The sequence below is a fragment of the Lutra lutra genome, chromosome 15 (genome assembly GCF_902655055.1).
Source record: "Lutra lutra chromosome 15, mLutLut1.2, whole genome shotgun sequence".
NCBI lineage: Eukaryota > Metazoa > Chordata > Mammalia > Carnivora > Mustelidae > Lutra > Lutra lutra.
The window spans coordinates 35,764,388-35,787,971 of NC_062292.1; the positions used below are offsets into that span (position 1 = coordinate 35,764,388).

The following is a 23,584-nucleotide window of genomic DNA, read 5'->3' on the forward strand; positions in this document are numbered from 1 at the left end:
GTAATGGGATCGCAGCCTCTGACTCTGGCTTTTTTCACTCAGCGTAATGCATCTGAGAGTCATTCGTGCTGCTGCATGGACTGGAGCTCACTCCTTTTTATTGCTGAGTCGCATTCTGCCATCTGGATGTACCACAGCTGCTAATCCATTTCACCAGTTGACGGACAAGTGGGTTGTTCCCAATTTGGGGTGATTATAACTAAGGCAGCTGAACATTCTTATAAAGGTTCCTATATGCACATGTTTTCATTTTACTTGGATTGATGAGCTGTATGTTAAAGGTATGCTTAACTTTCCAAGAAATCATCAAACTGTGTTCCAAAGAGTTCATACATTTTAGATTCTTATAAAAAGTGTATGACAGTTTCAACTGCTCCGTATCTTTACCAATATTAGCTTTCAGTTTTAGTTTCTTAATTTCAGCCACTCTTTTTTTGTTTTATTTTTTTAAATGTTTTATTTATTTGACAGAGAGAGAGAGATCACAAGTAGGTAGAGAAGCAGGCAGAGAGAGGGTGAAGCAGGCTCCCTGCTGAACAGAGAGCCTGACGTGGGACTCGTTCCCAGGACTCTGAGACCAGGACCTGAGCTGAAGGCAGAGGCTTAACCCACTGAGCCACCCAGGTGCCCCTAATTTCAGACATTCTAACAGCTATCTAGTGATATCTCCTTGTGGTTTAAATTACATTTCTATAATTGCTAATGATATTGAGCAACTTCTCATGTACTTTTCACCACCCATATATCTTCTTTGATCAAATAGTTTCATTCAACATTTGCCCATTAAAATAAAAACTGGGCTGTTTTCTTATTATTGTGGGCTTATTTTTTTTTTTTTTAAGATTTTACTTATTTGTCAGAGAGACAGAGAAATAGAAAGAGAAAAAGCACGAGTAGGGGGAGTAGCAAGCAGAGGGACAAGCAGGCTTCCCGCTGAGCAAGGAACCTGATGTGGGACTTGATCTCAGGACACTGAGATCATGACCAGACCTAAAGGCAGACACTTAACTGACTGAGCCACCCAGGCATCCCTTATTATTGCATTTTAAGAGTTCTTTACCTATTGTAGATATAAATCCATTATCAGGTATGACTTCTGCAAATATTTTCTCTCCAGTCCATGGCTAATTTTAAAAAATTCTTTTATCAGTGTCTTGTGAGAGGAGACATAGCGGAACTTTTAAAAAGTCTATTTCAGGGGCTCCCGGGTGGCTCAGTGGATTAAAGCCTCTGCCTTCGGCTCAGGTCATGATCCCAGGGTCCTGGGATCGAGCCCCACATCGGGCTCTCTGCTCAGCGGGGAGCCTGCTTCCTCCTCTCTCTCTGCCTGCCTCTCTGCCTCCTTGTGATTTCTGTCAAATAAATAAATCTTAAAAATAAAATTTTTTTTAAAAATAAAAAGTCTATTTCATTAATTTATTTCTTCATTAAAGGATCAAGCTTTTACAGGTATATTTAAATCTCTGGCTAGGTCACAAACATTTTCTGTTTTCTAGTGAAACTTTTATAGTTTTAGGTTTTATATTTAAGTCTATTATCCATTTTGCGTAAACGTTTTTATATTAAACTAACACGAGTTAAGGGTTCTTTTTGCTATTTTTGAATATGCATGTCTAAATATGCAAGTACTTTTATCATTTTCCACTCATTTGTTTGTAAACTGTGACAAGATCAACTAGACACACCTGGAAGGGTTTATTTCTGGACTTTATTCCATTCCATTGCTGTATAAGGCTACTCTTTCAACAATACCACACTGTCTTGATTATATGCTTCATACTACGTTTTATAATTAACTCCTTAAACCAGGAAGGAGGAGTGTTCTAATTTTTTTCAAAAAATGCTTTGAATATTTTGCTTTGTCTATTCATACTGACTTGTCAGCTTGTCAATTTACATAGAAAATTCTGCTGGGAGTTTTATTGGGCTTGTGAATATACAGATCAGTTATGAAGAAATGACAACTTTACTATACTGAGTGTTCCAATTAATGTTACTGAATTTCTATTATTGATATGATTGAGATATTCTTTCTTTTAGTAAGTGTTTAGCTGTTTTTAGCCACTCAAATCTTGCACGTTTGTCGGATTTATACACAAGTATTTATAGAAGTTTGAAGTTCTAAATGGACCATCAACATTCTCTAATGGTTTATTGCCAGTTTGCAGACATTGATTTCTATACATTCATCTTCTGTCTCACAACCTTGCTAAAACTTCAGTCTTTCAAATCTTCTACCACCTAATCATCTCATGAGTGAACATAGCATATTTTATTTCTCTCTTTCCAGTGTGTTCCTATTTCCATCTCTTGCTGAATGCTGAATACAATACAATGCTTAATACAGTGGTGATAGCGGGCATGCTTGTCTTGTTCCTACCTTAGGGGGAAATAAATTAGTCTTTCATCATTAAATATAATGCTAGCTGTGGCTTCTTTATCAGGTTCAGATAGTTTTGCTCAATTCCTGGTTTGTTGTGTTGCACAAAGAGTGATATTTTGATATGTTGTGTTCTTCATTTTTATTCAATTTAAAGCATGTTTTGATTTTCCTGTGACTTCTCCTTTGACTCATGGATTGACTGTCTTGTGTAATTTTCAAATATTTTGGGCGTTTTTACATATCTTTGTTTTCTACATTCATTTCATTGTGATCTGACATTATACTCTGCACGATTTCAATTAAAATTTTTTTAAACTACTGTATCTTGTAGAATATGGTGTTGGAGAATGTTCCACATGTACCTCAATAGAGTAAATATTTTGCTGCCCTTCAGTGGTTCTTTCTTCCAAGAGTCAAATCCCTTCCAGAGTCTCCCTGCTTTTGGCCACTCTTTTCAGCCTTACACACTATTTTTAAAATACGTTTTGTCCAGAGTTTACCATTCTTACTTGGGAGAGGGTTAGTCTTTTACAATTTGCTCTACCAGTTCCTGTAGCTGGAACTCTTAGACGTCTTGTAATACAAGATAAAACTTATTTTTTTTTTAATTTCTTATTTTTTTTTAACATATAATGTATTATTAGCCCCAGGGGTACAGGTCTGTGAATCTCCAGGTTTACACACTTCACAGCACTCACCATAGCACATACCCTCCCCAACCTCCATAACCCAACCACCCTCTCCCTCCCCTCTCCCCTCAGCAACCCTCAGTCTGTTTGGTGAGATTGAGTTTCTTATGGTTTGTCTCCCTCCCGGTCCCATCTTGTTTCCTTTTTTCCTTCCCTACCCACCAAAACTCGCCCGTTGCCTCTCAATTCTTCATATCAGGGAGATCATATGACAACTGTCTTTCTCTGATGGACTTATTTCACTCACATAATAATACTTTCTAACTATCCACGTTGTCACAAATGGCAAGATTTCATTTCTTTTGATGGCTATGTAGTTAGTATTCCATTGTATATATATACAACTTCTTTATCTACTCATCTGTTGATGGACATCTAGGTTCTTTCCATACTTTGGCTATTGTGGACATTGCTGCTATAGACATTCGGGTCACGTGCCCCTTCAGATCACTACATTTCTATCTTTAGGGTAAATACCCAGTAGTACGATTGCTGGGTCATAGGGTAGCTCTATTTTCAACTTTCTGAGGAACCTCCATGCTGTTTTCCAGAGTGGTTGCACTCCCAGCTTGCTTTCCCACCAACTGTGTAGGAGGGTTCCCCTTTCTCCGCATCCTCGCCAGCATCTGTCATTTACTGACTTGTTAATTTTAGCCATTCTGACTGGTGTGAGGCGGTATCTCATCGTGGTCTTGATTTGTATTTCCCTGATGCCGAGTGATGTGGAGCACTTTTTCATGTGTCTGTTGGCCATCTGGATGTCTTCTTTGCAGAAATGTCTGTTCATGTCCTCTGCCCATTTCTTGACTGGATTATTTGTTCTTTGAGTGTTGAGTTTGATAAGTTCTTTATAGATTTTGGATACCAGCCCTTTATTTGATAATTTCATTTGCAAATATCTTCTCCATTCTGCCAGTTGCCTTTTGGTTTTGTTGACTGTTTCCTCTGCTGTGCAAAAGCTTTTGATCTTGATGAAGTCCCAATAGTTCATTTTTGCCCTTGCTTCCCTTGCCTTTGGCAATGTTTCTAGGAAGAAGCTGCCATGGCTGAGGTCAAAGAGGTTGCTGCCTGTGTTCTCCTCAAGGATTTTGATGGATTCCTTTCTCACATTGAGGCCCTTCATCCATTTTGAGTCTATTTTTGTGTGTGGTGCCAAGAAACGGTCCAGTTTCATTTTTCTGCATGTGGCTGTCCAATTTTCCCAGCAACATTTGTTGAAGAGACTGTCTTTTTTCCATTGGACATTCCTTCCTGCTTTATCGAAGATAAGTTGACCATAGAGTTGAGGGTCCATTTCTGGGCTCTCTATTCTGTTCCATTGACCTATGTGTCTGTTTTTGTGCCAGTACCATGCTGTCTTGATGATGACAGCTTTGTAATAGAGCTTGAAGTCAGGAATTGTGATGCCACCAACTTTGGCTTTCTTTTTCAATATTCCTTTGGCTATTCGAGGTCTTTTCTGGTTCCATATAAATTTTAGGATTATTTGTTCCATTTCTTCAGAAAAAATTGATGGTATCTTGATAGGGATTGCATTAAATGTGTAGATTGCTTTCGATGGCATAGACATCTTCACAATATTTGTTCTTCCAATCCATGAGCATGGAACATTTTTCCATTTCTTTGTGTCTTCCTCAATTTCTTTCATGAGTACTTTATAGTTTTCTGAGTACAGATTCTTTGCCACTTTGGTTAGGTTTACTCCTAGGAATCTTATGGTTTTGGGTGCAATTGTAAATGGGATGGACTCCTTAATTTCTCTTTCTTCTGTTCTGTTGTTGGTGTATAGAAATGCAACTGATTTCTGTACATTGATTTTATATCCTGGCACTTTACTGAATTCCCGTTCAAGTTCTAGCAGATTTGGAGTGGAGTCCTTTGGGTTTTCCGCATAAAGTATCGTATCATCTGCAAAGAGTGATAGTTTGACTTCTTCTTTGCCGATTTGGATGCCTTTAATTTCTTTTTGTTGTCTAATTGCTGAGGCTAGAAATTCTACTACTATGTTGAATAACAGTGGTGATAATGGACATCCCTGTCTTGTTCCTGACCTTAGCGGAAAAGTTCGGTTTTTCCTCCATTGAGAATGATATTCACGGTGGATGTCTGTGATGATACTGAGGTATGTACCCTCCATCCCTACAATTTGAAGAGTTTTGATCAAGAAAGGATGCTGTACCTTGTCAAATGCTTTTTCAGCATCTACGGAGAGTACCATACGGTTCTTATTCTTTTATTAATGTATCGTATCACACTGATTAATTTCGGATGTTGAACCAACCTTGCAGCCCTGGAAATCCCACCTGGTCGTGGTGAATAATGCTTTTAATGTACTGTTGGATCCTACTGGCTAGTATTTTGGTGAGAATTTTCACAACTATGTTCATCAGGGATATTGGGTATGTAATTGTCTTTTATGATGTGGTCTTTGGTTTTGGTATCAAGGTAATGCTGGCCTCAAAAAATAAAGCTGGAAATTTTCCTTCCATTTCTATTTTTTGGAACAGATTTAGAAGAATAGTTATTAATTCTTCTTTAAATGTCTGGCAGAATTCCCCTGGGAAGCCACCTGGCCCTGGGCCTTTTTTTGCTGGGAGCTTTTTGATGAATGCTTCAATCTCCTCACTGATTATGGGTCTGTTCAGGTTTTATATTTCTTCCTGGTTCAGTTTTGGTAGTTTAAATGTCTGTAGGAATGCATCCATTTCTTCCAGATTGTCAAATTGGCTGGTGTATAGTTGCTCATAATATGTTCTTATAATTGTTTGTGTTTCTTTGGTGTTGGTTGTGATCTCTCCTCTTTCATTCATGATTTATTTGAATCCTTTCTCTTTTCTTTTTGATAAGTCCGGCCAAGGGTTTATCAATCTTATTAATTCTTTCAAAGAACCAGCTCCTAGTTTCGTTGATTTGTTCTATTGTTTTTTGGTTTCTATTTCATTGATTTCTGCTCTGATCTTTATTATTTCTCTTCTCTTGCTGGGTTTAGGCTTTCTCTGTTGTTCTTTCCCCAGCTCCTTCAGGTGTAGGGGTAGGTTGTGTATTTGAGACCTTTCTTGTTTCTTGAGAAAGGCTTGTATTGCTATGTATTTTCCTCTCAGGACTGCGTTTGCTGTGTCCCACAGATTTTGAACGATTGTGTTTTCATTATCATTTGTTTCCATAAGTTTTTTCAATTCTTCTTTAATTTCCTGGTTGACCCATTCATTCTTTAGACTCCATGTATTTGGGTTCTTTCCAAATTTCCTCTTGTGACTGAGTTTCTAGCTTCAGAGCATTGTGGTCTGAAAATATGCAGGGAATGATCCCAATCTTTTGATACCAGTTGACACCTGATTTGTGACCCAGGATGTGATCTATTCTGGAGAATGTTCCATGTGCCCTAGAGAAGAATGTGTATTCTGTTGCTTTGGGATGGAATGTTCTGAATATATCTGTGATGTCCATCTGGTTGGTGTGTCATTTAAGGCCTTTATTTCCTTGTTGATCTTTTGCTTGGATGATCTGTCCATTTCAGTGAGGGGGGTGTTAAAGTCCTCTACTATTATTTTATTATTATCAATGTGTTTCTTTGATTTTGTTATTAATTGGTTTATATAGTTGGCTGCTCCCATGTTAGGAGCATAGATATTTAAAATTATTAGATCTTCTTGTTGGACAGACCATTTGAGAATGATACAGTGTCCTTCCTCATCTCTTAGTATAGTCTTTGGCTTAAAATCTAATTTATCTGATATAAGGATTGCCACCCCAGCTTTCTTTTGATGTCCATTAGCATAGTAAATTGTTTTCCACCCCCTCACTTTAAATCTGGAGGTGTCTTTGGATCTAAAATGAGTTTCTTGTAGAAAGCATATTGATGGGTTTTGGATAAAACTTATTTTTAAGTCACTGTATGCTCTTTTGATGTTTCCAAAGAAGAAAATCCTAAGTCATGCATACACATAGGCGTTCACAATGTATTAATTAGAATGCCAAAACATGTAGGGGAAGGGCTGGGGAGTTCTATAAACAGAACTACTTTTGAGTCACTTGGACCTAAATTAAACTAAATTAGGGGCTCCTGGGTGACTCAGTTGGTTAAGCATCTGACTCCTGATTTTGGCTCAGGTTGTGATCCTGTGGGTGGTGAAAGTGAACCCTGCCTCAGGTTCCCTACTCAGCGGAAGTCTGCTAGAGATATTCTCTCTCTCCCTCTCAAATAAATAAATAAATCTTTTAAAAAATTAAATGAGAAGCCAATTTAATGGGAGGAGCAAGCACATGTGGCTGTTTTGTTTACATGGTAGGTATTTACCAAGTGTTTCCAAAATATTTATAAATGAAGAAGGAAAGAAATGAAAATATTACCTTTACACTCAGGAGGGTGACTACTCCATACACCATCGCCAGTACAAATAAGATGACTCGCTCCAACAAGTGAATATTCATCTGGTCCATTTGAAGGATTACAACTGTAAGTTACCACTTCATTATATTCAAATTCATCCTTCTCACTACCGGTATATTTTCCATTTGGTATTTTTCCAGGTGGTGGACACATTATCCCTTAGAAAGTGGAAAAAAGAAAGAGAGGATACGAAAAGCAAAAGGAAAGGAAAAGATTACAATAGCATTAGCAAAGACCTATGAACTGCCTTCAGTAAATTCATTAACATATGATTTCTACAAGCTAGGTGTAACTCCAATATTCATTTACAAAAAGGTTTCTGTGAGAAAATATATTATCCTAAATTCAGACCAGTAAGGTAGATGTGAACTTTAATAGAACTCATTTTCTTAAATACCTATATAAGATACCTATGAAATACCTATGTTTACCTGGAAAGCCATTTTAAGTTCTCATTGTAAGAGATGCTGACAATTTATAAATAAAATCTTTTTAAAAAGAGAAATGCTGAGAATTTTTTTTTTTTTTAATGTGACAGAGAGAGAGATCACAAGTAGGCAGAGAGGCAGGCAGAGAGAGAGGGGAAAGCAGGCTCCCTGCTGAGCAGAGAGCCTGATGCGGGGCTCGATCCCAAGACCCTGAGATCATGACCTGAGCCGAAGGCAGTGGCTTAACCCACTGAGCCACCCAGGCGCCCCAAATGCTGAGAATTTAATGAGAAAATATGCTTGTGACTAAAAGTAAAACTAAAGGCTGAGAAATGCTTTATAATTTATAAATATACTTGACAGTTGAACAACAAAGGGGTTAGAAGAACTGATCCTCTGCATAGTGGAAACTCCTCATGTATCTTTTGACTCCCCCAAAGCTTAACTACTAATGGCCTACTATTGACTACAAACTTTATCAAGAACATAAAGAGATGATTAACACACACTGTGTATACGTACTACATACTATATTCATACAATAAAATAAGCTAGAGAAAAGAAAACATTAAGAAAATCATAATGAAAATACATTTATAGTACCGTACACTTAAAAAAAAAAACATACATGTAAGTGGACTCGCACAATTAAAATATGTGTTGTTGAAGGATCAACTGTATATCCATTCACTGAATCGGTAGTATCAAGATACTATTATCTGTTTTCACTTTCATCCTAATGAGTCTACGGTGAAATTATCCAAATATGTATAAATTGTGTGAGAGCACAATAGACTGAATCCACACATCTTCCTTTATGCCAGATTTTGAAGAGATTTGCCAAGTTGTGAAATAATGCCACTATTCTCTTTCCTTTGGAAAATAATGCTTTTTTTACAAAAAAATAAAATATGTGGCATATATTGACATGCATTGAGCTTACAGTTCTTAAAAGTGAATTAATAAATATTTATTTTAAAAACTTCTTTTATTTCCAATATAATGACTACCAAAACACCTAACCACATAAAGCAAAGTGCACTGTGGTGTCTAATTTTAAAGCATAAAGGAATCCTAACAACAAAATTTTAAGAACTAGTGCTCTAGATTCTAACGAAAGACTATACTTACTTATACATAGTGGGGGATCATCACTCCAAATCACTTTTTTTTCGTCAGCAATAGAAATTTGACAATATAGAATTCTTTCTCCAACTAGCCGATAACTGAATGAGAAAAGAAAAAGTTACTGGATTCTTTAGCAGTTAACAAGATGTATATAATAATGAAAAAAAATTTGATTGTTTGGTTGTTTCTTATGCCATAGTAGTTTGCTGAAGATGTTCCTTAAGTGACATATAATGAGAATGCTGACCATATCTGTAATTTAACCAGAGTTTCTGCTTTAAATATACATTGGCCTAGATGAAAGATGTCCAAATAAATCTGTTCTATCTCTCAGTCTGGCCGCTTTCCTATCTCCAGCAATCACCTTACACATTCATTTCTATGCCTATGCTCCTGACTTTTTTTTTTTTTTTAAGATTTTATTTATTTATTTGAGAGAGAGAGACGGAGCCCAAGCAGAGGAGAGATGCAGAGGGAGAAGCAGACTCCCTGCTGATGTAGGACTTGACTAGGGGAATTAAACACAGATTTGAGCACGCAGAAGAAAAGAACCAGCAAACTGGAAACTACTGAGCAGAAAGAGAAAAGACTAAAGAAAAGTACACAAGCAAAGGGACTACTGGGACACCAATAAACAGAACAAGGTATACATGTTAAGATTCCCAGAAGAAGAGAAAGGGCACAGACAGTATTTGAAGAAATAATGGCTGGAAACACAAATTTGATGACAGATATGAATATAAATATCTAAAATGCTCCAAAATTCCAAGTAAGATGAAAAGATGAATTCAAAGAGACCCACACTAAGACACATAATAATCAAACTTTCAAAAGACCAAGAGAGGAAATCTTGAAAGCTTGAAGACAGAAGTGAATCATCACCTACAAGGGATCCTAAATAAGATTATCAGCAGATTTCACACCTGAAACTTGGAGGCCAGAAAACAGTGGGCTGACTGAATATTCAAGGTGTTAAAGAAAAAAAAAACTGGCAAACAAAATTCCTCTATCCAGCAAAACTGTCCTTTGAAAGTGAGGGAAAAATTAAGATTTCCCCAGTAGAGAAAAAATCTGAGGAGTTTGTGACCATTAGACTTAACTTGCAAGAAATGTACAAGGGGGTGTGCAAGGTCAAATGAATGGACACTAGAAAGTAACTTGAAGCTGTATGCATAAATAAGGATCTCACTAAAGGCAAATACCTGAGTAATTATAAAAGCTAATATTATTGTGACAATGGCTTATAAGTAAAATTTTTGTTTTCTATGTGATTTAAGACAGTAATCTTTTAGAAGAAAATAGATTATTAGTGTAGAAGCTAATATTACAATTAAGTATAGAGATCAGTATGACATCAATAACCAAAAGGGGTGGGGATGAAGCTGTAAATGAACAGTTTTTGTAATTTACTGAAATTCAAACTGGAGTGCTAGGCCTGTAGAATGTTAACTGTAGTCCCCATGGGAACTACAAACAAAACAGCTATAGAATATACACAAAAGGAAATGAGAGAGGAATTTAAGCATAACACTACAAAAATCAACTACACACATAATAAAACAATACAGGAAATGAGGAACATAAAAAGCTATAAGGAATATAGAAAAAATAGCACAATTTCAGAAGTGTTTCCTTGTCACTAATTACTTTAAGTGTAAATGGATTAAGCTCTCCAAGCAAAAGACAGAGATCAGCAGAATGGAAAGAAACACGTTATCCAACTATACAACATCTACCAGAGCCTCACTTAAGCTTCAAAGACACATACGGGTTGAAACTGAAAGGATGGAAAAAGATATTCCACATGAATAGTAACCAAAAGAGAGCAGCGGTGGCTATACTTCAGATATAATAGACTTTAAATTAAAAAACGATTACAGGAAACAAAGGAGGATATTACATTAGTAAAGACTCAAAGAATACTCAAAGAATATAAAATTACAAACATTTATATATGCCATGACTTCAATAAATATGAATCAAAAACAGAATTAAGGGGGGACTACACATTTCTCATATAGGTATTTCTATACTAATAGTTGGAGACCTCAATACCCAACTCACAAGAATGGAAAGACAACTAGAAAGAAGATAAGGAAAACAGAGGACTTCAAGAACGTAATAAACCAACAAGATGACACAGACAATATATAGAGCATTCTACCCAACAACAACAATACACATTCCTTTTAATTGCATATGGGTCACTTCCCAGGACAGTCATAAGCTAGGCCATAAAATAATAATATATATTATTATATTATAACATGATGAATTATACAATGAATAGTTAATAATTATGTTAGGCCACAAATTAGTATTAATTAATCAGTAGATTTTAAAAGATAGATATCATATCTGGCCACGATGGGATGAAGTGAGAAACCAATATTAAAAGGAAAACCAGAAAATTCCCAAAATTGTGAAAAATAAACAACACGCTTTTAAACAACCAATGGATCAAAGAAGAAATCAAAGGGAAATGAGAAAATACTTTCAGGTGAATGAGAATGAAAACACAGCTTACCAAAACTTATGGGATGCAGTGAAAGCAGTGCTAAGGGGGATATTTATGACCATAAAGGCTTGCTTTAAGAAATGAAAGATCTGAAATCAACAACCAGACATTACAACTAAAGGTATTAGAAAAGAAAAACTAAACCAAGGTAGCAGAAGACGTAAATGCTGAAGACTAGATAGGAGATAAATAAAATAGATGAGAAAAACAATACAGAAAATCAACAAAACCAAAAGTTGGTTTTGTGAAGATCAACTGAATTCACAAACCTTTAGATAGATGGACTAAGAAAGAGAGAGGGAAGACTCAATTTATTGAAATCGGAAATTTAAGTGGGAAGGTTACTATCAACTCTACAGAAATACAAAATATGATAAAATATGATAAAAATATAATACACTCTGAACAATTTTATGCCAGCAAATTGGGCAACCTAGATAAATAGACAAATCCCTGGAGAGACAAAGCCTACCAAAACTAAACCATAAAGGAACAGAAAATATGAATAGACTTATAACTAGGAAGGAGATTGAATCATCAATCAAAATTCTCCCAATAAAAAAAAGCCCTAGACCTGATGGTTTCATGGATGAATTCCACCAAACATTTATGAAGAACTAAACCTATTCTTCTCAAACTTTTCCAAAAAGTTCAAGAGGAAGTCTTTCAAATTCATTATGAGATCAGCATCAACATGATACCAAAACTAGACAAAGGCACCACAAAGAAATAAAGCTACAGACCAGTATCTCTTATGCACAATGATGCATATACCATCAAAAAATACTAAACAACAAAATTCTGCAGCATATTATATACCATGAACAAGCAAGATTTATTCTTGGGATACAAGGATATTTCAACATGAAAAATGATCAGTGCCATATGCCACATCAGCAGAATGGACACAAACCACATCATCACTTCAAGTGATGCGAAAAAGCATTTGACAGAATTCAACACTCTTTCATGATAAATATACTCAATGAAGTAGGAAGACAAGAAAACTATCTTAAGATAATAAAATCCATTCATAAGAAACCCACAGCAAATATCATACTCAATGGTGAAAAGCTGAAGGCTGAAAGCTTTTCCTCTAAGATGAGGAGTAAATCAAGGATGCCTACTTTTACTAGTTCTATTCAACACAGTACTGGAAATTCAAGCCATAGCAGTTAGACAAGAAAAAGAAATAAGACATCCAAAACATCCAAACTGGAAAGGAAGAAGTAAAATTATCAGTTTACAGATGATGCAATCTTCTCTATAGAAAACCCTAAAGATTCCACCAGAACAAGGGTGTTAGTAGCATTAATAAATGAATTCAGCAAAGTAGCAGGATACAAAATCAATATTAAAAAAAATCAGATGCAGGGCACCTGGGTGACTCAGTTGTTCAGCTCTTGATTTGGGCTCAGGTCATGATCTCAGGGTTGTGAGATCAAGCCCTGCTTCTAGCTCTCTGCTACAAGTGGAGCCTGCTTAAGATTCTCTCCCTCTCTTTCTGCCCCTTCCCCCTGACCCCGGCACTCACATGCACATGCGCTCTCTTTCACTCAAAAAGAAAAGAAAAGAAAAGAAAGGAAAAGAAAAGAAAAAGATACATTTCCATATTGTCCTCTAGGTGAACGCTTCATAAATGCCCAGTATCCCCAATATATATTATTAAAAGAGCCCTACAGAACCAAGGTTTTTATCCTTAAGTGCTCAGTATCTCTTTTTGAAATACTTAAACTTCATAGTAGTCACAAAAATCCAACTAACAAATCCTCATCAACAAAATGGTCCAGACTAACCAGGTGAATTCTGACAAGGTAACACCTTAGAATTATCTCAATGCAAGAATATCTATAGTTGGCGATTCAACCTCCCATTTCTGTAAGTTGGTCATTTTAAATAGGGTGCACTTTGTTGTCAAAAATGAAGTCATCAGGGGCACCTGGGTGGCTCAGTGGGTTAAAGCCTCTACCTTTGGCTCAGGTCATGATCCCAGGGTCCTGGGATCAAGCCCCACATTGGGCTTCCCGCTCAGCAGGGAGCCTGCTTTCCCCACCTTTCTCTCTGCCTGCTTATGATCTCTGTCAAATAAATAAATATAATCTTTAAAAAAAAAAAGAAGCCACTTTAAAAAAAATAAAGTCATTATTGTTAATGCTTACAGTATGTTTATAGTAAATATAGTAAGTATTATAGAATTTTCCTTTTCTTCAATTTATATTTCTTTCTACTAATTACACATCTTCTCAGTTTCAATAAAAAGCCTGAGACTTGTTAGGCTATAAGTATGACTTGTGACATAAAACAAAAATGAAGTCAACTTTATGGGAATGCTTAAGAGAAGCAGAACAAAAAAAATGGAATTAGTAGTATTTATCTTATTTCCAATAGGGAACAACTTACCCCTCATTACAAGAATAGTGAACCTGTGAACCAAAGGATAAAGATCCATTTACAGCAACTACCCGGCCATTTATGGGTTCTCCTGGATGCTGACATTGTTTTTCTAAAAGAAAATTTATAAATTCATTGTTTCACAGTGAATTCAAAACATTTCAAAAGATTTAAATGCTTAAATGTTTAAATTAGCCTATTTCATAGCAATTTCAAAACATTTAAATTAAAATCAAAATATTACACTGCTCTTCTGAATTCAGGAGAGTGTTACTTTCTTTCTTTGACTATTGTAAGGCCAAACTTAATATTCACATTTAACCAGGTAACCAACTGCCAAGAAAGATTCCCTGGGCATTTTTCAAAACCTGAAAAGCTACACTGCTATCTAAAACCTATATTCACATGAGAAAACAATCATTGCGCTAGTGCAGTATGCAACCTAAAATACGTGAAATCTCTAGAACAAAAAACAAAACAAAACTTTTGTACCCTTACCTGTACAAGCCTCCTTGAGAGGTGTCCACATGTTATCAGTCTGACAAATGGAAAACATGGGAAGAGAAGGTCCAATAGGCTTGTATCCTGGTCGACAAACAAAGTATACTACGTCCCCAGGATTATAACTGGATTTAGTATCATTTGGCTTCATAAACTCGAATCTTGGAGGAGGATCACAGGCATCTAGGGATAAGAGAATGAGAACGTGAAAATGAAGTATTTTCTCTCTTTTGCCAACCAGGGACGATGATGTCCCAGCAGATAGGTAATACAGAATAAATGGAAAGATCCTTGGCAAGATTTTAAATGATTCTCCCAAGCTTTTAACCAAGTGGTGATAGTAGTTGAGGCTGTGCCTTGCTTATTTTCAGTAACGTCCTACTGAGTGATGAATTTTCTTTCAACATCAACTGAAGAAACAAAATGAATGGTTTAGGTCTAACAATATATGTAGATAAACATCCTTTCCCACTTTTTTCTAAATTCATGTCAAAACTCGCCTCTCCTTTAAGAAGCCTTCTATAGGACATAGCACCCTGCTCCATTGACTCTCCCATAGTCTGAAACATACTAATGATAACCCGTCACTTCAGGCTCAGTCTCCTTGTTGCAGAAGGCAAGTATCTAGAGGCCAGAGATCACAGGTCTTCTTTTTCTACTCACTCAGTATCCAGTGGGTACTTCAGAAATGCTAGAGTATCAAGTGATTATTAAATAAGCATTGTGTAGTTCACAGATCAAGATAAATATGCACAAACTCTTCCATGTAAGACTTCATTTCATGCTTCATATAAGTGAACTGAGCTTCTCACAAGTGAACAGATGCCACTCAAATATCAAAATTTACCATGAATATCCTTACAAGAAAAAAATGTTGCTTTGGGGGCACTATTTTAAATATAATTTCATCTTCCTCCACTCATTAATGGATCCCACATTCCTTCTGCTAGAAATTCTATACAATTCCATTCTAGATAACAATCCATTACATCATTAGAAATCATGGAACCACCAAGAAAGAATTAAGCAACAGCATGCCCCTGATTAAATAATACAAGTATTCCTTGCTTTATGCAATTTCAGTAACTATTCTGAAAGCAGATAAAGAAGACAGAATTCTAGGGACACCTGGGTGGCTCAGTGGGTTAAAGCCTCTGCCTTCGGCTCAGGTCATGATCCCAGGGTCCTGGGATAGAGCCCCACAACGGGCTCTCTGCTCAGCAGGGAGCCTGCTTCCTCCTCTCTCTCTGCCTGCCTCTGTGCCTACTTGTGATCTCTGTCTGTCAAATAAATAAATAAAATCTTAAAAAAAACAAATACCTAGAGTTTAAAAAAAAAGAAGACGACAGAATTCCAAATATGACTTTCATATAGAGTAATCTGTTTGGGAAAAGAAATGTCAATGAGATGGTTTACCCATCCAACTAATTTGAAGTATTTCTCTTCCTCGCATGTGCAGTTATATGACATGCTTTCAAAAATATGCAGAGTTTACAACTTGCTCTGTAAGCTTTACACACTATAATAACTGTGCCCAATATTACACTATTTCACAATAAACTTACTTCTGTTCCTCAGGACACTGATGTTTTTTATCCTCTGGCTACCCTTCCTTCTCTGCCCAGTTGGATAATGTGACGCTCCTAATGGGTTGCTGGGAGAACCCTGGTTACTCCATTCTGCACATCCCTGTGAGGGAATGTGCACACTCCCGTGACCTCATTACCACTGACAAGAGCTGTCCTAAAACCTGGTCTCCATGCTTGACCTCTAGCCCAGGGGCCGACTGATCATATTCAACTGCCTCCAACATACCCCACATGCTATCCATACAACATTTAAAAAAAAAATTTTTTTTAAAGATTTTATTTATTTATTTTGGACAGAGAGAGAGACAGCACGAGAGGGAACACAGGGAAGGGGAGCGGGAGAGGGAGAAGCACCTGGATGCAGGGCTTGATCCCAGGATCCTGGGATCATGAACTGAGCAGAAGGCAGATGCTTAACGACTGAGCCATCCAGGCACCCCATCCATATAACATTTTGAAGCCAAAGTGTAGACTCTGGATTATTCACACTCACACAGGTCCAGCAAACAAGACAGAGGAGTTCTTAAATTTTTAATTCCTCAATAATTAACACGCAGTATTATATTAGTTTTCAGGTATACCATATAGAGATTCAACAATTCTATATATTACTCAGTAATCATCACAATAAATGTGCTTTTAATCCCCTTCACCTATTTCACTCATTCCTTCCCTCACCCCCACCTCCCCTCTGGTAATCAGCAGTTTGTTCTCTAAATTTAAGGGTCTGTTTTCTAGTTTATCTCTTTATTCTTTGTTCATTTGTTTTGTTTCTTAGATTCCATATATGGGGGTGCCTGGGTGGCTCAGTAGGTTAAGCGTCTGACTCTTGATTTCAGCTCAGGGCATGAACTCAGGGTCATGAGTTCAATCCTCACATCAGGCTCTGTGCTGAGTGTGGAAGCTGCTTGAGATTCTCAATCCCTCTCCCTCTGCCCAAACCCTGCACCGATGCTTTCTCTCTTAAAAAAAAAAAAAAAAAAAAAAAATTCCATTATGTGCATGAAATCATATGGCATTTGCCTTTCTCTTACTGACTTATTTCATTTGGCATTATACCCTTTAGATCCATCCATGCTGCCGCAAATGGCAAGATTCCATTCTTTTTCATAGCTAAGTAACAGTCCACTGTGTGTGTGTGTGTATAAACATATACACATCACACCTTCTTTTACCCATTCATCTATTGATAGGCCCTTGGATTGCTTCCATTTTTGGCTATTGTAAATAATGCTGCCATAAAAACAGGGGTACATATACCTTATCAAATTAGTGTTTTCACATTCTTAGGGTAAATACTCAGTAATGACATTACTGGATCATGTGGTAATTCTATTTTTTAATTTCTAAGGAACCTCCATGTTTTCCGCAATGGCTGTACTAGTTTGAATTCCAACCAACAGTGGAGGAGGAGGCATTTATCCACATCTTTATCCTTTTGATTTTGCCCATTCTGCCAAGTGTGAGATGATTTGCATTTCCCTGATGATCAGTAATACTGATCAACCTTTGCATGAGTCTCTTGGCCATCTGTCTCCCTTCTATGGAAAACTGTCCATGTCTCCTGTCCATTTTAAATAGATTATCTGGGTTTTTTTGTTTTTGTTTTTTTGATGTTAAGTTGACAATTCAAATGCCGAATCCGTCTCTCTAATTCTACCTTTCCTTCCAGTTCAAACCACTGCCATTTCTTCTCTAGAGTGCTACCAATGTTTCTGAACAGGCCCTCTTAGCTACCTCGCCACCTTTCATTCATTTCATGCCAGAGTCATGATGATAGGACACAGTGACCAAAGCTCATCCAAGACTGATACTTTTCAATGACTTCCCAATGCCCTCATGACAATGTCTAGGGCTCCCTATCATGGCCAGCAGTCTTGTAAAGCCCGTCATTACCGGGATTCTGCTCACTCTTGCATCCTATTCTCAAGCCCTATTCAATTCCTGGCAGTGTCCATTAAATGACCTCAATTATGTCAGCATTCCGGACCTCCCTGCCTCAATTAACTTCAGCTTTGACCAGAGACCCCACACTCCTCCCACCCTCTCACCCACTCATGCTTCAGTTTCAGCTGACAGGTCACTTCTTGTGGCTCTTGACATGTGTCATCAAAAAACGGTGGTAAGTTTCCTCATGATCCACATTTACTTTGTCCACAGACTACCCCACAGTGGGACTCCTTACTGTCTGTGCTCTCTACCAGACTGTTACCTCTGAGGACTATGGGGGACACCTCACTGCACCTGTAACACCAACCGCCAGAGCTGAATGAGCGCCGCTGTCAGTTTGGTCTATCTTAGACCAAAGCTCACTTCCTTTTCTGCTCAGCCAACTTCTTTCAGAGATATCAACAAATCATAATTTTTTTCTTTGTTGTTTTACACCTGTCTTCAACTATTTTCATTGGTTGAATGATAGCTCTTTTCCTTAATCAGTGTATTTGATTTCTTTGATGTCAAAATATTTACGCTTTCTTGTTTTATTTTGGGCCCATTCTCCATTACTGCTATTATTAGAAACAGCATTTTAACATTACCAAAGGAGAACTCCAAATAATGGGGATTTTATTTTTTCCCAAGTACGGTAACTGAAGACTCTATGTCTTTTTTCTTAAAACAATAGTGGTGATAGTATTAATAATTTTAGAAATAGCAAACGTTCAACACTACCTGTACTATTATTTTAAGTACAATTTAACTTGTCTTCATACTTATCCTACGGGTTGGGCACTATTGCCCCCCCCCAAGATGGGCCACCTAAGGCACAATAGGTTAAGTCACTTGCCCAGGCCAACATCTCCAGCAGCCAGGCCGCCTGCTTCCACTACAGACACTACTTCTCACCACACTCACCTGAAACCCTCCCACGCTTACACCAACACCCTGCAATGCAATGCCGTCCTCAAGAAATGGTCTTCTACCGAGTCTGGAGAAATTAAAGGAACCCTGGTTTAGATTTGCTGTGTGCTAAGTCAAACAAAAGGGCTCAAGTGCCCTGAAGGGACAGATAACAACATCAAGCCTGAATTTTAACGATGGGGATTGTTCATTCCTCACTATCCTGTTGCTTTTCACAGGGATTGGCTCTGTGTTCTAGTCCTTGGCCTTTCTCTTGCCTCCCTTGTCCTCCAGCTGCCACACGGGGCAGCTCCACGGTCCTTGGGAGCCCCTAGCTACGTCACAGCTCTAAGCCTCTGATCACACTGCTCCCCTCTGCTCTGAACATCCTTCCTTCCTGCTCAGCTGCAACCCCCACTCAACTCCTGTCTTCTTATACTGAATCCCCTCAACCACTCCTCTAGCAAGCACCATCTGCTTTCCCCGGGAGGCAGTGCCCAGTGGCCTCCTCTTGGACTGTCCTCCGCATGGATCGCTCAGTCACTATCACGGGTTTCTGTGTTCAATAGTTCCCCTGTTATGGCCCATGAGGCCATAACACCAAGCACAGCATGTCCCTCAGAGGAGCTGGGCAAAACCATCTGGCACTCAAAGGACCACTGGTGTCCAACAGAACACCTCGCTGAAAAATATACTGGGATACATCTAATACTGAAAAGCATCATCTTTAAGCTTTAGCCAGAAAGACCTGGCCACAGGATTTCCTCTGTTGCCTAACTCCCAGGATTCTGGTGACCCAGCAACTGACCAGATAAGGACTGCTCTCTTTGCATTATAACCTGTAGAGTAAGGAAGTAAGAAACTACCCTGTAAACACTTAATGGATCTATCCTGGCTTCATCCACCAGAGAGAAAGAAAAGATGTAAAAGAGACACCACTCACAGCAGGAGGTGGTGGGTTTTGTCCAAAACGCAGACCCCTTCTAGAAGAATGAGACTGGTTCTGAATTGGACGAATGTTGGCTTCTGCCATCTCATGCAGCTGGCAACTACCTCCCTCTGAGATGGGAAGCCTCCAGGCACAATGCAGCCTGCTTACAAACCTGCTTCCGGCCTGTGAGCTGCTTCAGAACTGAAAGTGTATTCTAGTCCTGTATTTTCCCTGCCGGATATAAGGAGGCTCATTTGTACTTTCTCTAATTTCATACCTATCCTGATTTTACCTTTGAACTTTTACTTGGTCTTGTGTTTCCTTTTCTGCATTTTTAAGTTTTGCTACCTTCCATGTTGCACCCCAGTCATTTTATTTTCTCTCTTCCAAACAACATCCAACGTGAGCTGTAAGGCTCATCTAAACTTGATCCTTTTTTAAAACATTTTTTTGTTTTCTTTTTATTGCCCCTGGTCCCTCCCCACGCTACTGCCCCCACAGAAATGAACTTTTTCATGATATGGAACAAGCAAGATTAGAGTATGGTGAGCTCTGCAGATTCTACAGAACAGGGAAGACAGAGCCTCTGTGATGGTCAGCTTCCCCTGACTTAGCTTAGGCACCGCAGAAAGGCCATCCTGAGGACAGGTGTTTAAAGAACCTCCCTCCTGGAAGCGGGAGGAATTGTTGCCGGCACTCTAAGCCCCAGCCTCATTATATTATATTATTTTAATTCATTTTCTGGTACTCAATACTTATACAAGAGTGTTGACACTGGGCAAAAAATTGCAAATCTGGAACCACAAGCGTGACAAGACAGAGAAGCTCTCTACATTCTCATGGGGAGAGCAGAAAACATGTTTGCAGGGGTGACTCCCAGTCAGGGGGGATTTGAGCTGGGGTGCGTGTGTCTGAGATAGGGTGGTCAGAGAGGGGCCTCCTGAGAGGCTGACACCTCTACTGAGCTTGAGAGATAAGAAGGAGCCAGGGGAGAATGTTCCAAGTCTGAGGGAATAGTAAGTACAGAAGCCCCACAGAGGCGGAGTTTGGCCCACCAGGGGCCCCTAGTGATTGGTAAATGCTATTAGAGTATCAAGCTCCTTTCCCCCAGAGCACTTCTTTTGGGTTATATTCTTTTGGGTTATATTGGTATTCACGAGCAGTATGTTTGGTCTGCCACTCCTGATAAATTTTAGCAACTATTTCTCCACTGCCACTGTGTGCCTGGCACTGGGATTCTAAAAGTGAGCAAACGTGTCTGCTTCTATTTGTTAAGTGCAAGCAGATCAATAGTGAAATCAGGATCATAAAAACGGACAGTTTTGTTATCACTTACCAGTGTATTCTCAGAACCCAGTATAGAACCTGGCACATACAAGGCAAATATGTGTAGAATGAATGCTACCAAGGAAAGAATACAGCATATAAACTGTACATGCAACAGGATCCTAGAAATAACTTGGGCAGAGAAACACAGGTGCAGATAAAGACAGAAATATACCAAAGTACTGAAAATGATCAACGCTTCATTGTAAATGTGTTACACACTAGCATGTCCTTTTAGCATGAACACTAATTCTTACTCAGCGAAACAGTAAACAAATTTATTGGGTGGGAATCTTCAGTTTCCGTTAATGGGTGTAGGGGAAACCAGAATGACATTATATATGGGTTATTTCTTACTCAGTTGACAGTAAGCTACCAAAGCTTTTGAGATTAATTTAGAATTCCCCTCAAATATGGCCCACCCATATGAAAACAAGGAAAACAATAGCAAAAAGCCGTTGGGTAATGGAATTGGATAATGTCTCTTGAATGGAAACAGGAAGATGACTCTACATAAAGAAAAAAAAAAACAACTGAAAGAGGAACACCCTGCAAACCAATACCAGTATGATCTCGGACAGCGAGGAGACTTGTGCCTTTAGACACAAAAAGCAGGGTGTAGTCTTCCCAAATCTTCTAAGCCCCAGGGGCCCGCAGCATGCTTGCACCCGGAGCCCACTCACCCAAGAGCTGCCACACTCGATTCCCAGCCCCCATGTACAGCAGACGGTGAGCTTTCTTACCCCACACCACATCCATACCACAAGCCCGGTTAGCACACACCCGGTAACACCCAACCCGGGGTCTCCCAGCCCGGAACAAACAACGCCCCTCTCCCCAGTGCCATCACCACGGCAAAGAACACAGGAAAACCTCCCACGGGCACACCGAGGATCCTAGCGACAGCCACACGCACTGGGTATGGAGACCAAGCAGTCTCCCCAGACCCCGCGTCCGGGCTCCCCTGCCCCAGGTGCCTCCGCCTGGAAGCACACTGCAAGCATTCGCTGGGGTCACAGTTTCGCCCGGGGAAAGCACAAGCCGCGCCCAACACCCTCCCGGCTCACTGCCCAACTCCTCCCAAACCTTCAGCTTCTGCACCACAGGGCCTCCACCCCCTGGGTACACCCAAAACACGACTGGGGCCGCCCCAGCACGGCGCCTGTTCCCGACCACCAAGCAAAGCTCCCGGGCCCTGGGGAACCGTCGGCCAGCTCCCCGACCCGCTCAGCTCGCCGCGGAAGCGCGCACCCCCTCCAGGCTCTTACCAGAGGGCTTGAGTATCAGGAACACTGCGGCCATCAAAGAGAACCCAAAGCAACGCAAAAAGGAAAAGCGCTCCTCCAGACAGCAGGGATGGGCTGCGCGCGGCGCGCAGGACACCGACATCTTCCCGGAGACCACCGGGAACCTGAGAGTCCGCCAAGCGACACTCTCCCAGGTCGGGGAGCAGACGCAACAATCCCCAGCGGCCCGGTGTCAGGCGCCAGCCGCCAGCCGCGGGGGCGTGGCCTGAGCGCCGTTTTCGCGGAAGTGACTCTCCTTCCCGAACTGGGCGGGGCCGGGGCGCGGGGCCTCGCTGACCTCTGGGACCTGGCCTAGGAAAGAGAGGGTTGGGCCGCGGGGTCCTAGAGCGGCTCGGTGCCCTCCGCGGGCGCCAGGCGGCCCTGCGACGATCTCTTGCGTACTGGCCCGACGTCCCCGGCGGCTTGCGGGGCTCGGCGGGCTCACCGCCCGGACTCAGGAGGGTGCGAAGGGAAGCAGAGCTGGCGGGGTCCTCTTTGTCCCTTCTCCGGAACCGAACGCGTCACTGAGCGAAAAGCACAGCGACCTGAAACTAGAAACCCAAGGCCAGGCAGCGGGTCGTCGTGGGGCCGCACCCCTCCAGGCTGCTGTGTGTTTGGGGGCCTCCGAACTGCCCGGACTCCCTGCCCTTGTTTCAAGAGTTGGCATGAGTCGGGCATATGGAGGGACAGTGCTTGTGATTTGCGGGGCTCTCAGCATCTGCTCTGGGATCCTCTGGAGGCCAGATAGATTTCAGAATCTCAAAGGTTTGGCCACTGCACTCCCAGCCCCTCAAGTAAAGCAAGGTAGATGAATTATTCAACAACACCGGGCCATTAGCATTTGGGGCCTCACCTCTCTGGGGTCCTTGCCCTTGAGCAACTAAATGCTTTATTGAAGAGGGGAAAAAGATGCATGAGAAAGGTAAGGACAAGGGTGTATTAATTGCGCATCTCCTGGAAGTGCTTTAATTAAAGCCGTTATTGTTGGGATGGAGAGGAATCCATAAGAGGGGAAATTTCCTGATGACCCAGTCTCTCAGTGGAAAATCAAGAGGAAATGAGCCAGATCTGTTTGTAGCATTCTGACTAAACCTGTATGACTAAGAAGAGGGAAAAAAAAAGTCACAACCTGTATTAAAAGAGTACACAAAAGGAATTGACATTTTCTTCCCATTAGCTGGCAAAC

The 23,584-nt window shown here is 39.9% G+C and overlaps 1 protein-coding gene across 8 annotated transcripts in view; it reads right to left on the reverse strand.

The window, feature by feature from the left end:
- Nucleotides 1-22,626, reverse strand: part of LOC125086028 (membrane cofactor protein-like) — a 42,724-nt gene extending 20,098 nt beyond the window's left edge. For 6 of the 8 annotated variants that reach the window (XM_047705070.1, XM_047705071.1, XM_047705068.1 and 3 more), the window contains exons 1-5: nt 22,381-22,625; nt 14,426-14,611; nt 13,937-14,039; nt 9,022-9,116; nt 7,423-7,620 (exon numbers count right to left, since the gene is read on the reverse strand). In XM_047705070.1, the coding sequence (XP_047561026.1) occupies nt 7,423-7,620; nt 9,022-9,116; nt 13,937-14,039; nt 14,426-14,611; nt 22,381-22,501 (703 nt within the window). In that variant the 5' untranslated portion in view covers nt 22,502-22,625. Of the gene's footprint in view, nt 1-7,422; nt 7,621-9,021; nt 9,117-13,936; nt 14,040-14,425; nt 14,612-22,380 lie in introns of all 8 variants that reach the window. The other 2 variants (XM_047705065.1, XM_047705072.1) reach the window with 2 other exon arrangements.
- Nucleotides 22,627-23,584: the final 958 nt, after the last annotated feature.